The 15645-nt window shown below is 40.6% G+C and overlaps 1 protein-coding gene across 1 annotated transcript; it reads left to right on the forward strand.

Moving 5' to 3' along the window:
- Window positions 1-1270: 1270 nt before the first annotated feature.
- Window positions 1271-12257, forward strand: DNAJA1 (DnaJ heat shock protein family (Hsp40) member A1). The gene is made up of 9 exons (XM_082657260.1): window positions 1271-1409; window positions 2506-2647; window positions 2800-2977; window positions 5209-5313; window positions 6298-6525; window positions 9177-9291; window positions 10610-10725; window positions 11023-11123; window positions 11875-12257. The coding sequence occupies exons 2-9, from the start codon at window positions 2516-2518 to the stop codon at window positions 12091-12093; spliced, it is 1194 nt and encodes a 397-aa protein (XP_082513386.1). The 5' UTR covers window positions 1271-1409; window positions 2506-2515; the 3' UTR covers window positions 12094-12257.
- Window positions 12258-15645: the final 3388 nt, after the last annotated feature.

A 15645-nucleotide genomic window follows, 5' to 3' on the forward strand; every position in this document is an offset into this window, starting at 1 on the left:
GGGATGCCTCCAGGGTAAAGTTCAAAATTCTTATTTTAGTAACATACACCAACAGGTGTTTGCCAACTAGTTCTGAAGCCTCACCTTCCATCACTCCAGCTTTCAGCTCTGGCTATATTCAAGTACCTGCAATTTCCTAAAAACATATTCTTTCACACCTTAATCATAGCCTTCCCTTGCACTTTGTCCTTGCTGGGAATACTCTTCTTTCTTCACAACTCAGCTCAACTGCCACTTTCCCAGAGAAGCTTTCCCTGTTTCATCAGATTAATAGGGTTCCCCTACAGTTCTTTGGCTTGCCTGTCTCCCTACTAAAGTCTGAGTGAACCAGGCTTTTTCAGCTTTGCATGTCCATCTTCCTTGGTGCTAGGTCCTCCTGTGTTTGTTTTGTTATGGAATAAGGAAGACAGACCCCATCTTCCATTATGTCCTGAACTCAACATTTGAAAGCCTGAAGGACTCATTCTGCAGACTCTAGATCCAGATCCACAGACTAGTAGGACTTACACGTTAGGTCAAATAATTAAAACTATTTGCCAGTTAGCCACTCTTGGTGTTACTGTGTCCCCCGCTAGCCAAACCCGGTGAACGCCTGGCCAGAGAGACTACTGGTCCACGGTTTGCACCACGGTAATGCAAACGTTTCCCCATTGAGCACCGCCTGAGCCCGACGTATGGCAAGGCCCAAAGCAAATAACGTTGTGTATACGGGTCTGGACTTGCACTAAGAGCTCTTCCAACTTCGCAGTTTGGTGAATTGCGAGGCCTTGGACCGCATGGGTGATTGCTCTGAGGCCCAGGCCCGTCTTGCTCAGCATTTCGCACTCGGCGGCTTCCCAGAATCTCAAGTCTAAAAAACGAAGCCTGTTAGAGACGCCAAAAGAGGTGAACCAGGCGCCGACGGGGGAAGAGGTGCGGCAAAAAGCTTTGTTCTGAGAGGTTCCTGTTCAGCGCACAGGCCCTGCCCGTGCCCAGTTCTCGAGTCTTCCGCGCTCCCGCAAGCGGCGGCGGCCCCACAGATTTGGGAATCCCTTGCCGACCCAAAATCGCAGCGCTCTTAGGTAATCCCAGTTCCCGCTCGAGACTTCTGCACTCTCGCACTCGCTGGGTGTAGGATAGGGCTCCAGAAAGTTCCACAAACGCCAGACCAAGGATTGCGCACAGCCCCTCCCAGCCCGAGCGCCCCCGCGCCGTTGCCCAGGCAACCGCGGGCGGTGGCAGCGGCGGGAAGGGCGGGACTTCCGGTGGGTGACGCGCCTGCGCTCGGCTACAAAAGACAACGGCTGCGGCGCTCCAGGCGGAACTTTCCAGAACGCTCGGTGAAAAGGTGGAGGAGCGGCGGCTGCCCGAGCTGCGCACGGCAACGCGCTCCTTCCTGCTCCCCCATACCGGCATCGGCCCTCTCACCGGTGAGCTTCAGCCTTCGGGCTTCACCTCGTCCCAAGGCCGGCACTGTTGGCTGCGCCGGGAAGCCAGATGGAGCCGCGGTCGTGAGGCGGTTGGCTCCGCGTGGGCGGGAGGGTTGTCGATTCCTGTACCCACGATTCTCCTTCTGGAGGGCTGGTGGGGGTACCCCGGCAACCCTCGCCGGCGCGCAGCGAGTGGGCCCGAGACCCTTCCTGGAGCTTTCTCCATGCCCTATCCATCTAGCCAGGGTTCTCCGAGGACCTGCCGCCTCAGTCTTTTCCTCCGTCCGCGCTCGCTGGCGGGCGGGCTGGGGGGTGGGGGGCGACCCTTTGCGCACGCGCAGAAGGAGCTAGGGGGGCGAGGGGCTGCGGGAGGAGCCGGGCGGAGGCTGCGGCGTTCGCTTCTCGGGTCTCTCCTCCTTCGCTTTGTTGGGTGCTGGGCTTCTCCCACCCCTTTCATCCTGGGTGGGAGGGGAAAGGAAGGAACCCCTAACGGTCGGCATTGAGTGCAGGGCAAAACCTAACAGCGTGTAAACTACGCTGGCTTGTGGGGGCGAAAGAGGTTCGGCGGTTGAAGCAGAGGAGCTGTACGTCCTGTGACTGAGAAACAGCCTCAGGATTGAGGGGGAGGGGAGCTTGCTTTCTGGAGCTGGTGTTCTTAGTTTCATAAAACACTGCCTCCCCGCCTTGTGCCCAGATGTCTTTTCTAGGAAGTGTATGATTTATCAGATTTACTAAGAATAATGGTAGTGGATTGAACCTCTTAGTGCTCCTCTTCTTTACTGCCCTCTGTCGCTGGTTGGGAAGGGAAACAGGAAAAATCCAGACAATAGTCGCGTTATTATGGGAGCTTTCAGGTGGGAGAGTGGGAACCAGCTGCTATAGGAGGCTTTTGAATTATCCCCTGATAATTATTAGCTTATATTTAGTCTTAGAATTGATAGCTAAATTACCAAAGGAATTGTTACCTTCTCTGTGAAATTTAGGGAAGGTGGTGTTCTTACAATCAGGTTTCTCAGAGAACAGATTTCTATGCCTAAATTTTATTAATTAAAACTACCAGTTGAAAGTCGGCTAAAATTGAACTTTCTTATTTTAGACTGTAGGAAATGGTGAAAGAAACCACTTATTATGATGTTTTGGGGGTCAAACCCAATGCCACCCAAGAAGAATTGAAAAAGGCTTACAGGAAACTGGCCTTGAAGTACCACCCTGATAAGAATCCAAATGAAGGAGAGAAGGCAAGTAGTACACTCATAACATAGCTGAATAGTTCTTGCCAGGTGTATGGTATTTCCATTACAACATGAAATTGAGTATGTCTAATGTAGTGGCTGTGCTTTGTAACAGTTGAGTTTTTTGAGTGAAATTTATCCCCCCTTTTCTGAAACAGTTTAAACAGATTTCTCAAGCTTATGAAGTGCTCTCTGATGCAAAGAAAAGGGAATTATATGACAAAGGAGGAGAGCAGGCAATTAAAGAAGGTGGAGCAGGTGGCGGTTTTGGCTCCCCCATGGACATCTTCGATATGTTTTTTGGAGGAGGAGGCAGGATGCAGAGAGAAAGGAGAGGTAAGAATGACAGTTCACATGTGGCAAATTAAAATTAGCCGTTGGTCAAAGTAAATTCTTGAGAATTCACCTACTAAATGCTTGTTTACTTGTTAGCATAATGTTGTAAACTGATTTATGGTAAGAGTTTAAGAATGAGATTTGATGAGACTAAAAATAGCTAAGCCAATCGAGTGCTAACAAGTGAGTGCTTCTAAAGCACTTGGGGTACATAGGATTTCTGTGATGTTATCAAGCATTAAAGGAATGAAGTATAGGAGCATAATTTTCAAAACCCTTTTCACAGATTTTATTTTATTCTCAATCTGCACACCCCCACCCCTCAGCCTCAATGGGAGGTACAGTGGCCTTACACAGGCGAAAGTGAATTACAGTTCAGAATGGTAAATTTTTGTCAAGGTCATATATTGCTATGCATCAGAGTCTTGATTGGAACACAGGTTCATTGCCTCCAAATAGCATGCTATCTGTTTAATCTTGTTTCAGTTTTATTATATCAAAATATGTGCCCTTAACATTTAATAGAAATGTGGTTTTCTGGGCTGTGGAAATACTGCTCGTAGAAGTACAGTGTTCTGGTCAGAGTTTATCTTACTTTGTTCCCAGTGTAGTTCATATAAACAAGGACTAATGGGTAGAGCCCATTCTAGAAGGAATGGGCAAACCACTAAATTTTCTTTGAGCTTTTTTGGATTCAGAAGGACTGGAAATTGTTTATTCAGATTTTCTTAAAAGGAGAGGGGGGTGTATTTTATTTATTTTTAAGAAATTTACCTTAAAATTTTCAGTCAAGGTCAGTTGGTTGGCAAACTCTACTGTGTGGCTTAGATCAATGCAAGGTCATTTTTTTAGTGTGATATTGGAAAATATTTGCTTAAATTTTAGAAGTTTTATTTCTTCCCTATACTGTAAACTCTATAAGGCTAAAGTAAGAAGGGCAGTTTTCAGCGTTCCAGAACCAATTACATGGAACAGTATTAGTGATGCAGAACAGAAAAGTGGATCTAGAAACAGGTTATAGTTGAGGGTGCTTCACACTTGATTGGTAACTAAAAATGTTCATTAGACATGTTCTGCAGATAGGAAGTTCAAGAGCTTCTTTCACTTAAGCGTAAGGCAGTATTTCATGGTAGATAAAGTCCTGGGAGAATCACTAGCTAGGAACTTACTACCTATCGGCAGGTGACTACATTTCTGTAACCTCTGTTCTTAGATGATCTCCACCTTCCACTTCCCATTCCTAGCTAGATGAAATAGGTCACTCTTTTGTAGCCACTGGCCACATCAAATTTAGATTACTGCAAAGAAAAATAAAAATTTAGTTACTTAGTCTGCAGTAGCCATAATTTTATGCTCGATAGCCATGTGTGACTGCTGGCTGTTGTGTTGGCTAGCACAAGATACAAAACATCTCCATCACTGTAGAAAGTTCTGTTGGACAGCACTATGGTAAAGGATGAGAAATCTAGCCTTTTTTGGGGGGGAGGCTGCGTTGGATCTCTGTTGCTGTGCGTGCAGGCTTTCTCTAGTTGCAGTGAGCGAGGGCTACTCATCGTTGTGGTGTGCGGCCTTCTCATTGTGGTGGCTTCTCTTGTTGTGGTGTGCGGGCTCAGTAGTTGTGGCTCATGGGCTCTAGAGCGCAGGCTCAGTAGTTGTGGCCCACGGGCTTAGTCACTCCACGGCATGTGGGATCTTCCTGGACCAGGGCTCGAACCTGTGTCCCCTGCATTGGTGGACGGATTCTTAACCACTGTGTCACCAGGGAAGCCCGAGAAATCTAGCCTTTAAACAGTTAGTGCTGAATAAATATGTCAGGTTCCCTGGGCAAACTTGATTAGTTTTTGGAATTTAGTGTGCTGAAGAATTTTTGGATGATGTAATTGGTCATGTTACTCAATATAATAAGTGAACGATTCAAAGAATATATTAGGACAGAAAAGCAGTTTGGGTTAATTTACTGTGAAATGTGTCTATTTAAATAACATGAGTTTTCTCAAGTGATTTTTGCAGTTAACATTTTTGATTGCCGTAAAATGTAGGATGGCCGTAACTACGTCCTTATACAAATTGCTTAACTCTCACTGGATGTTTCTTATTTGAAATTACACCACAGTTAGAGGATTATGTGTGTACCCTTGTAGGGCTCATCTTTCATTATCCTTTACCGTTTTTATAGTGTAGAACACAAGATTCAGCATCTTAGATTTTTAATGTGCAATGTTTTGTTCTAGGTAAAAATGTCGTGCATCAACTCACAGTAACCTTAGAAGATTTATATAATGGTGCAACAAGAAAACTAGCTCTGCAAAAGAATGTGATTTGTGACAAATGTGAAGGTATGTCTTAACATTCATAATATAATTGAAAAGGAACTGAAGCCGTTCTGGATATATAAAACTGACATATTGCACTACCTAATTCTGAAGAGTGCAAGTACGAAAACCACCTGAATCCACCTCCTAGAGAAATATTAGCAAATTATCAGCACTTTTATGTATTTATTTTGAATGCAGGTGGGACTGATCTAATTTGGTGTCTGTTTTTCTCAATACCGTTCAGAGATGAGTCTTTCCTATCCGCTCTAGAACTTCAGAGGCATTCCAGTGGCTTCATAATCTGTAATATGATTTGACAGTATTCTCTTTTGGGGTATCAGCAGCTGTCAAATTATTGGCTATGAATCTCTAAGGTGTTTTTCTAATAAATACAAGTTATTTGTTGGAAATACGGTATTTTCTAAAGAGAATAAACTCTAAAATGTTCTCATCTCACAGTTAAAGTAGCCTTTTAAGAATTGTGCTTTGGGGGCTTCCCTGGTGGCACAGTGGTTAAGAATCCACCTGCCAATGCAGGGGACATGGGTTCGAGCCCTGGTCCGGGAAGATCCCACATGCCACGGAGCAACTAAGCCCATGCGCCACAACTACTGAGCCCACGAGCTGCAGCTACTGAAGCCCGCGCGCCTAGAGCCTGTGCTCCGCAACAAGAGAAGCCACTGCAATGAGGAGCCCGCGCACCGCAACAAAGACCCAACTCAGCCATGAATGAGTGAATGAATGAATTGTGCTTTGGGAGCACATGTTTAAAATCCAGAATTCTGAAATGACTCCTTGGGAAAATAGCAGTCAATATGTTTATAGATAAGCTGATTGTGGCGATATTTTATCAAATAAAAAGGCTGAATTGTAGATTCTTACAGCGGCATTCCATCAGACCTTGAAAATATTAATGAAGTGGAGTGTTTAGGAACTGTCTCATTAAAACGTTCGTCACCATGTCCAGTACTAAATTCAAACATAATTTCTTTTTGAACTATTTAGGCCGAGGTGGTAAGAAAGGAGCAGTAGAGTGCTGTCCCAATTGCCGAGGTACTGGAATGCAAATAAGAATTCATCAGATAGGACCTGGAATGGTTCAGCAAATTCAGTCTGTCTGCATGGAGTGCCAGGGCCATGGGGAGCGGATCAGTCCTAAAGATAGATGTAAAAGCTGCAATGGAAGGAAGATAGTTCGAGAGAAGAAAATTCTAGAAGTTCATATTGACAAAGGTGAGTTCTGAGCCACTTTCTATTTTCAATTCTTGAGTGCTATTGCAAATTATATTAACGTTACATTTTATAGTTGTTTAAAACTACTGTTGGAGTAAGGAATAGGTATATTTTGATTAATTAACTTATTTGTAAGAACTTAGACTATGAATGTTACTTTCTAATAGTTTTTACAGATTATGTAAACATGTCAGTTTCTGCCTCTTGGGTTATAACTTAAAATTTCCTTTAAATATTATTAGGATTTACTTTATTTTGCCAGTTCCTTAATTTTTTCAGTTTATTTAAAAATGCTTTAAAATGTATTACAGCAGTACAAACTCATTGTAGAAATTTTAGAAATGTGTATAGCCCCAGAATAAATGGTGCTGCTTACTCTGAAATAATCAGCATGGTTGGCTCTTTCAGACTTTGCTGTTTTAAAATGAAACTGTTATTAGAAAATATACATCTACATTAACTTAAGCTCCTGAAATAGTATTCACCCATGTGAATCATGGTACCTCTCCTCCCTCCATTTTTTCCCCTTAATTGGTCCCTGTTGAGTAGGGTTTGAATTTCTCTCTGGTAAGATTCCCCACTTGTTACCAACAGTATGTACTCAGGAGGGCATTAGTAGTAAGTGAAGCCATTTATGAATGCTGCACTTGTCCGTTTTTTTGGCCACACTGCAGCCTATGGGATCTTAGTTCCCCAACCAGGGATTGAACCTGTGCCCCATGCAGTGTAAGCGTGGGGTTTTAACCACTGGACCTCCAGGGAAGTCCCTGCCCATACTCTTAACATTAATGGAACAACCAGCAAAACTTAGCTGAGTTTAATTGCTTCACTAGTGTAGTGAGATAGTTACTTTGCCTTGTGAATGATTAAAGACAGATTGTTGGGCTTCCCTGGTGGCACAGTGATTAAAAATCAGCCTGCCAATGCAGGGGGCACAGGTTTGAGCCCTGGTCCCGGAAGATCCCACATGCCACGGAGCAGCTAAGCTCGTGTGCCACGACTACTGAGACTGTGCTCTACAGCCTTCAAGCCACAACTACTGAAGCCCAATTGCCTTGAACCCGTGCTGCGCAACAAGAGAAGCCACGCAATGAGAGGCCCGTGCGCCACAACTAGAGAAAGCCCGCGCACAGCAACAAAGACCCAATGCGGCCAAAAATAAATAAAATAAATAAATTTTTAAAAAATGTTTACTTTTGTCAATGTGTAATACTGATATTTTGGTTTAAGTCCTTCTCTTTTTAGAGGTATATATTGAAGTATTTGGGTTAATTGGTATGTCTGGATTTTAATTGAAATATATGCAGGGAATGTGGATGGAGGTGTGTAATACATGAAATAGTAGTCATGACCTGGTAATTACTGGATCTATATTGATGGATATATAGGGACTTCTTGTACTGTTGGCTACTTTATGTAAGTTTAATACTTTCCGTAATAGAAAGTGAGACAAAGTTGCTCTTGTTGGGTGACCTCAGTGATCATTGGTTCAGGAAATCTGGCACTACTGCTGTAGAGAAATCATCTGCAAACACATGAGTTCTGTTTAAAGAGGTGTTAGTTGGCTTAAGTAAGCCCTTACTGAACTAAGGTGTATGGGCCAGAGGGAAGAAATCTCAGTAAAAGTGCTGGCCTTTAAGAAGCGTTTGCCTGTTGGATGGACTTCCCTGGTGGCGCAGTGGTTAAGAATCCGCCTGCCAATGCAGGGGACACGGGTTTAAGCCTGGTCCAGGAAGATACCACCTGCTGCGGAGTAACTAGGCCCATACACCACAACTGCTGAGCCTGCACTCTAGAGCCCACGAGCCACAACTACTGAGCCTGCATGCTGCAACTACTGAAGCCTGTGCCCCTAGAGCCCATGCTTCGCAACAAGAGAAGCCTGCACACCGCAACAAAGAGTGGCCCCTGCTTGCCACAACTAGAGAAAGCCTGCACAGCAACAAAGGCCCAAAGCAGCCAAAAATAATAATTTTTTTAAAGCATTTGCCTATTGGAAAAACTTCTTTATTTTTGACACTGATAACCACATGGTCTGAAAGTACCCAACTATAATTATTCTCTTTAAAAAAAAAAAAGACTAAAATCATTCAATATAAATATTACATATTTTTTAAATTTTTAGATTTTATATTACTGCTAATACAATGGAAGAAAATCTGACTTATGCTTCTGTTAGACTTAATAGAAATGATTTGACTTAAGTTTTTTTTAAAGTGATGAAATAGTTAAAAACATTTATGGTTATAATGTTTGCCAGTCACTGATTTGGTGCCAGCATAGACCTTTTTCTTTAGTCCCCCACAAGAGCCCTGGTGGAGGACATAGGTCTCTGTGGGAAAGTTGATACTTAGGAAGGTTATGCAATTTGCTTCCCTAGGGTAATCTGGCCTAGTAGTAAATAGCAGCTCTGAGATTCGAAGCCTGACTTGTTTGCCTCTAGAATCTGTGTTCTCCACTATGATAGCTTTCTTCAGTAAGAAATTGGACTGATCTAATAAGCATGTGGGCGTTTTTGGTAAATTCTGTAAAACTTTAGCATCCACAAAGACTTGAACATTTTTTTCATGCACAAACATGCATTTGTGTTTCAGTAGAGATTCTGACCTTACTTAGATGTTAAGAGTATAAAATTAGCCTTTTGTTTTTAGGCATGAAAGATGGCCAGAAGATAACATTCCATGGTGAAGGAGACCAAGAACCAGGACTGGAGCCAGGAGATATTATCATCGTTTTAGATCAGAAGGACCATGCTGTTTTTACTCGGTAAAAATTTTTATCAAATACTGAAACCGACATCTTGCATATTTGGGTTTGTTTTTTTTTCCTCAAATATAAGTGAGCTTTTTCATTACTTGTAGAATACATTTCCTAGAAATAACCTAGAAAAGTATAGCAGAAAAGTTAGACTATATATGTCTTCTATAAATGATTGTTAATCATTGTTTCAATCTTAGAAGAAGCTAAAGACAAAAATCATTGGGTTTTTTGGTCTAAATGTAGGTAAATTGTTGCCTAATTTGGATTTTGAAGGATATACTTCAGTTAGGAGATGTGTTATATAAGTATAAATAGATAGAGTAGGGGAAACATCCCTAGACAAAACTTTGCCTCCAGTTTTTTTTTTATAAGCAGTTGGTTTTGAAATAAGTACCCTAAAGCTTTCACCAGTTTCTTCAATCCTGAGTTCATGGTAAGTTGGGTTGCTTTTAATTTTAAATAAAAGTCTAGAATCATCTGTGTAAGAAGCTGTAATATATTAATTCACGTCTATTAGGAAATAATCTTGTGTTTATGATAAATTTATAGTGACGCACAAGAAAGTTAACAGTGTTAAATAATGTATCAATGGGTAATTTTAAAACATTAGACTGGAGTAGGGTTCCAGTAAGTCTGTTGGGAATGACATCTCAAGGAACAGGTTTTAGATTAATAGTGTCTCAAGAATAATGGGAAATGCTATCGAGCTCAGAATTTTGATGCTATCATTTGAGGTGAATCCTCAACAAGAGTATTTCTGGAGAGTATTCTGCCTGATGAAAAGATGTCATTAATATGAATTGGAAAAGAAAGTAAGCATGAGGAGGAAGAAGTGGGTTGTTATTAAACATAAAAATAGTGTTCATACTGTGCCAGGCACTATATTACTTAATTCATGTACATCAATAAATTACTTCCCCTTGAAATTGGCCATATGCCTTTTATTTAATTTCATAGACCCTAACTTATCCAGGACCCAGCCTGAGGTTTGTTCCACTGCCTAGAGTGTGTGGAGGGATTCTGAAGCCTTGTCCAGGAAACTGTGCTGGCAGTTTCCATATGTTTGCTGTACCCAGTTCTCAGCTCTTAAGAATGGGGAAGAGGCCTTCCTCACCTTCTGAGATGGCCCACACTCTGGAGTATGTTTCTCTCTAAATAAATCCACTTCGTACCTATCAAAGGAAACAAACAAAAAAGAATGGGGAAGAAAGGGCATCTTTTGAAAGATACCATTTGTTTTTAAGAGAACAGAATTGCCTACTTTGGTAGTTGTAATCATTGCTGGTTTGAAGATCTAAGTATATGCCATACTTACATTGTACAGACGAGGAGAAGACCTTTTCATGTGTATGGACATACAGCTGGTTGAGGCATTGTGTGGCTTCCAAAAGCCAATATCTACTCTTGACAACCGAACCATAGTCATCACTTCTCATCCAGGTACAGTAACTAGATAAGCGTCTGTTTCTATTCTAGTGTTTTCATTGTCTGCTCGTAGCTAGTACAGCCACGGAGGAAAGTGGCATTTAAGTTGCTCGGTACTTGTCTGTCCTTGAGCTGAAATCATGCGTTCTTGGCTCTCTTGTAAGCCCCTAGAAAACCTATAAATGAAAGGTATCAGCATCATTTCATATAAATTTACCTCTATCAATGAGCTAGGACATTGCTCTGTTCTTTATTTTCGCTGCCTCGTAAAAGTGTGATTGTATTTAAGGAATTTGGCTTCAATGTTTTTAGGTCAGATTGTCAAGCATGGAGATATCAAGTGTGTGCTAAATGAAGGCATGCCAATTTATCGTAGACCATATGAAAAGGGTCGCCTAATCATTGAATTTAAGGTAAGCTATACAGTACTGTAGAAATGTTAGAGAATGATTAGTTTATTAAAATCCAGTAGCAGTTAAGTTTCTGAATGGCCAGAAGCCAAGTTTATATTCTCCCTTGTCTAGATCTAATGTTACTCTTGTTATGCTGAACATTTTTTGTTAACAAGTTGGTATTGGTTTGTTTGCATCATTATCGGCTATTTAAAGATGGGGGGTGGTGGCAGGTGGGTAATTTACTAATGAAAGGCTATAACTGAAATCTTAAAGTTCAACAGAAGCATGATAGCTGGTGTGGATTTTTGGCAAAATACTGCAATGCTCTGGTTCTTAAAGTAACCCAACCATTTCCCTCAATCTTAAATTTGAGTAGCCTCAGACCCACAAATTTAACATTTATTAAAAACATCTTTGGGTGGGACTGTCTTTGAGTAACAATAGCTTTGTTTAAATTATCCATTAGAAGGAATGAGAATGTGTTTTAGGATGGGTTCTCCTATTAAAAAATGTATTTGCTGAATAGAAGTGATCATTACAGTGTAGTTTTATTAGGATCTTTTTTTTAAGACCTTACCTTGAACTCTAGTTCAGAATAGTAGATGATATATGCCTTCTTAGAACATGTGTTCTAACCTGGGATTGGCAGATTTACCAAAAGATTGTGTGGTTTCATGTTTTTTTCTGGGGAAAATGGGTCAATGGTATTTGTCTAAGGAGCTAAGGATGAAGTGTCATTTAAACTTAAAGTAGAAATTTCTTATTATAGGTAAACTTTCCTGAGAATGGCTTTCTCTCCCCGGATAAACTCTCTTTGCTGGAAAAACTCCTACCTGAGAGGAAGGAAGTAGAAGAGACTGATGAAATGGACCAGGTAGAACTAGTGGACTTTGATCCAAATCAGGAAAGACGGCGCCATTACAATGGAGAAGCATATGAGGATGATGAACATCATCCTCGGGGTGGTGTTCAGTGTCAGACCTCCTAATGGGGCCAGTGAATAACACTCACTGCTGGCATTTTATTTGCAGTAGTGATTGAGTGAAGGACTATAATCATAACATGCTCACTACTTGCTATTGTTTGTTTTAATAATCAATTATAGTAGTGTTTTAAAAGTTAAATGAAGAATAAACTCGAATATAAAAGCTCTGACTTTGCCCTGTATGTATGATGACTTCAGTGTGCAAGATAAGTTTAATACTTGTAAAAACTACTTTAAAAAATTTCCCCTAGCAGTTGTTAGGCCATACTTTGTAATTGATTTCAGCTATGTACATGGAATAGCTTAGACTGAAATGCCAGGTATATGTATTGGCTTCAGTGTATGACCCTTAATTGTTAAGCTATGAAGTTAAAATTGTATTTAACTGGCAGTCAGACGAATTTGTAGAGAAGTGTTGGTCTGTATAGTGGTATTAAGTGGGATTCATTGTGATGCCTCTGCATTTATTCTATTGCCTCAACTGTTACTTGAAGATGGCATGCTATATAATTTAGCCTGTGGTATCAGTGATAGAAATGACACCTTTCTAAAGAAGGGGTTTATCATATAACATGCTGCTTCTTGAGGGCTTGCGCTTGTAGGATTGCATTCCCTTCTGCTGTGCCATCTTTTTTTAATATATCTAGCTATTGGTCCTGGTTACTTTTTTTTTTTCTTCCTTCTCTTTGGACCACAGTAAGCCTTAGTTTAGAGTAGTCACTTCTGGAGCAGGGTAACTTAGAAGTTAGAGTGATGAGAAGTACTTTGCATGTATGAGTTAGGAAGGTGTTTTGCAGGTATGTTACAGGCTTACTTTAAACCATTTAACTTATGCTCCAAAGTAACTGTAATTTAATGTTAGTAGAATAGCAGATTATGAATAGCTTTAATTGTATGTTTAAAGTCATATGTTCACAAGCTTAAATCTGGATATCAGAATTTAAGCAATTCTTGAAATGTATGAATGTCTCCTTAATATACTGATTCAAAAGCATGTCCAATGTGTCACCACAGGCTTTTTTTTCCCAGGTTGAAGTATTGGCTTTTCACTAATTAAGATACATAATTTTTCATTTAACTAAAGTGAGTAATACCAAAAAATACTATTTAACCATAGTTAAATGTTTAATATTAAACAAGGGTGGGGACTGAAAGTTGAGGGGTGAGTAATGAGCAAAAGAAGGGGGCTTTAAAATCTTTGCAAACGCTGAAGTGAGAATGTGAGAGCTTACTGTTTAATGCTGCTCAGATTCTGTATCTCATTGTAATCAGGAGGCTTAAAACATTTCTAACCTGGAAGTAACCCACAGCTTAAGTTCCCCTCAGAACACTTGAGTTAAAAAGAAGAGACTGAAACTTGGTGTAAAGTGCATCATTTCCCAAACCTTCAGGTTTCTTGTCATAGTGACAGTTTTAATTGATAGTCTCTCCACATCATTCTTGGGTTCTTTTTAAATTTGTGGCCAGACAGCTACCGTCATATTTGGATAGTGAAGCAGGTGTCCAGGAAAGGAAAACAAATCAAAATACTGAACATAATGGTTCAACAAATTTTAGTTTTCACTGGATTTATATTGAGAGTCTAAATTCTACAATAAACTTATATTGTAACACATTTAAGAATACTTTCAGACATTTTAAAAATTACAAAAATCCTTACATGAGGTTTTCAGTATTATTAGTCATGAGGAAAATAAAATGAAAATCACAGTGAGATACAAAACTTCACACCTAGTAGTCCAAAATCTAATCCCAAATGGAAATGAGAATATGGAGAAACTAGAACCCTGTACCTTGTTGGTGAAAATGTAAAACGGTGCAGTTTCTGTAAGCAGCTCCTCAAAAAGCCAAACGTGGAATTCACCATATGACCCAGTAGTTCCATTCCTTGACTCAGGAACATTGTGTGCCAATGTTTATGGTATCATTATTCACAATACCAGAAGAGGAAACAAGCCATGTGTCTTAACAGATGGATAAACAAAATGTGTTATATGTATGTATGACAGAAAAGGACTTCATTTATATGAAATATTTAGGCAAATTCATAGAGGCACAGATTACCAAGGGCTGGCAGGAAGAGGAACGGTAAGTTAGTGCGTGCTTAATTGTTTCTGTTTGGGGTGATGAAAGTTTTGAAAGTGATGGTTGCACAAGAGTTAATACAATTAATGCTACTGAATTGTATACTTAAATGGTTGAGAGTAAGCTTTACTTTTGTTTCACCACAGTAAAAAAAAAAAAAAATCCTTAAGATAGAAGATGAAAATAGTTACAACCTGGAGAGGCAGAAACTGACAAGTTTGTATTCTGTATTAAAAAAAAAATTCTTGTTAGAACTATGGCCAAGGTCATCACAAAAATACAAGTGCATCCGTGGAAGTGTGTAGTTCCATCACCCCAGCACTAATGCTTTCTTTGTGATGCCTCCCCTGTCTGTTCATACTTGGAGGGAATAAAAATAGAAGCTGATTATGTCCATGAGGGTCCTAGTGGAACACGGTGACAGATCTTCCCTTGTGAAATTAGCATCACATTTTTTCTCCATATAGTACTGCCTCTCAACCTTGGCTACAACTGAAGTTACCTCGGAAGCTTTAAAACACGATTTGAGTCTCACCCTCTGGGTATTTTGGTGTTGTTGAACTGAGTGTAGCATAAGCAAAAGGATGGTTACATATAGCCAAGGCTCTACACCAGCACCATGGGGACAGTTATATTAATCACCAGAACAGTAACGCCATTGTTAGAATTGGTGTGGGGGGTCAAACAATGGCAGCCCTTAACTACGGCAAGTTTGTTTCAGACCAAGGCTGCTTCCCATCTTAGATAGACACTATGGTAATTTCCTCTCTTTTGAAGTACTATGGGAAAATGAAGCATAGGCTCTAAAAGCACAGTGAATGAAAAATGGTAGCAAGTTATAGCAGTAAAGATGCTCTTTCAAGGGTTTCTGAAGTCTTGTGCCTTTATCACTTAATTTGGTTATCGCAGCAACCTTCTGAGACTAACAGAACAAGAATTGAAACACCTACCTTACAGTTGATGAAAATGACCTCTAGTCTACTTACTGGTTCTCAAATCTGAGCATGCTTGCTGAGCCCCACTAGACTTGGATTCTGTAGGCCTAGGGTAGGACCTGAGAGAGCTGCCATTCAAACAAGTTACCAGGTGACTTGGCCCACGTAAAAGAAATGACAGCAAAGACTGGAATCCAGATTCTTGTAATTCGGTGCTCTTTCTACTCATGTCTTTCTTTGTAGGGTTTTGGTAAGTCTTAACAGAATGTGGAAAAACTCTTTCAAAGGGTCAAGAAATTGAGTTTTAGAATCCCACCTCAGTCAGTTGCGCTCCAGGAGCAAGGTATGGAATCTTGAAATCTGTTTCATGTGATAGGACTCAGAATAGGCTAGAGCTCATAAAGCAGTTCTGAGAATTAAATAACACTGCTTACATAGTAAGGAAGGGCTTAATAAATGTTATTAATGGTAGTAATACAAGCTAAAAAATAACTAGTGGAGAACACACTGAGTTGTACCTGAGACTTGTATTTAA

The sequence above is a fragment of the Grampus griseus genome (genome assembly GCF_964374135.1).
Source record: "Grampus griseus genome assembly, chromosome: 6".
Taxonomy (NCBI): domain Eukaryota; kingdom Metazoa; phylum Chordata; class Mammalia; order Artiodactyla; family Delphinidae; genus Grampus; species Grampus griseus.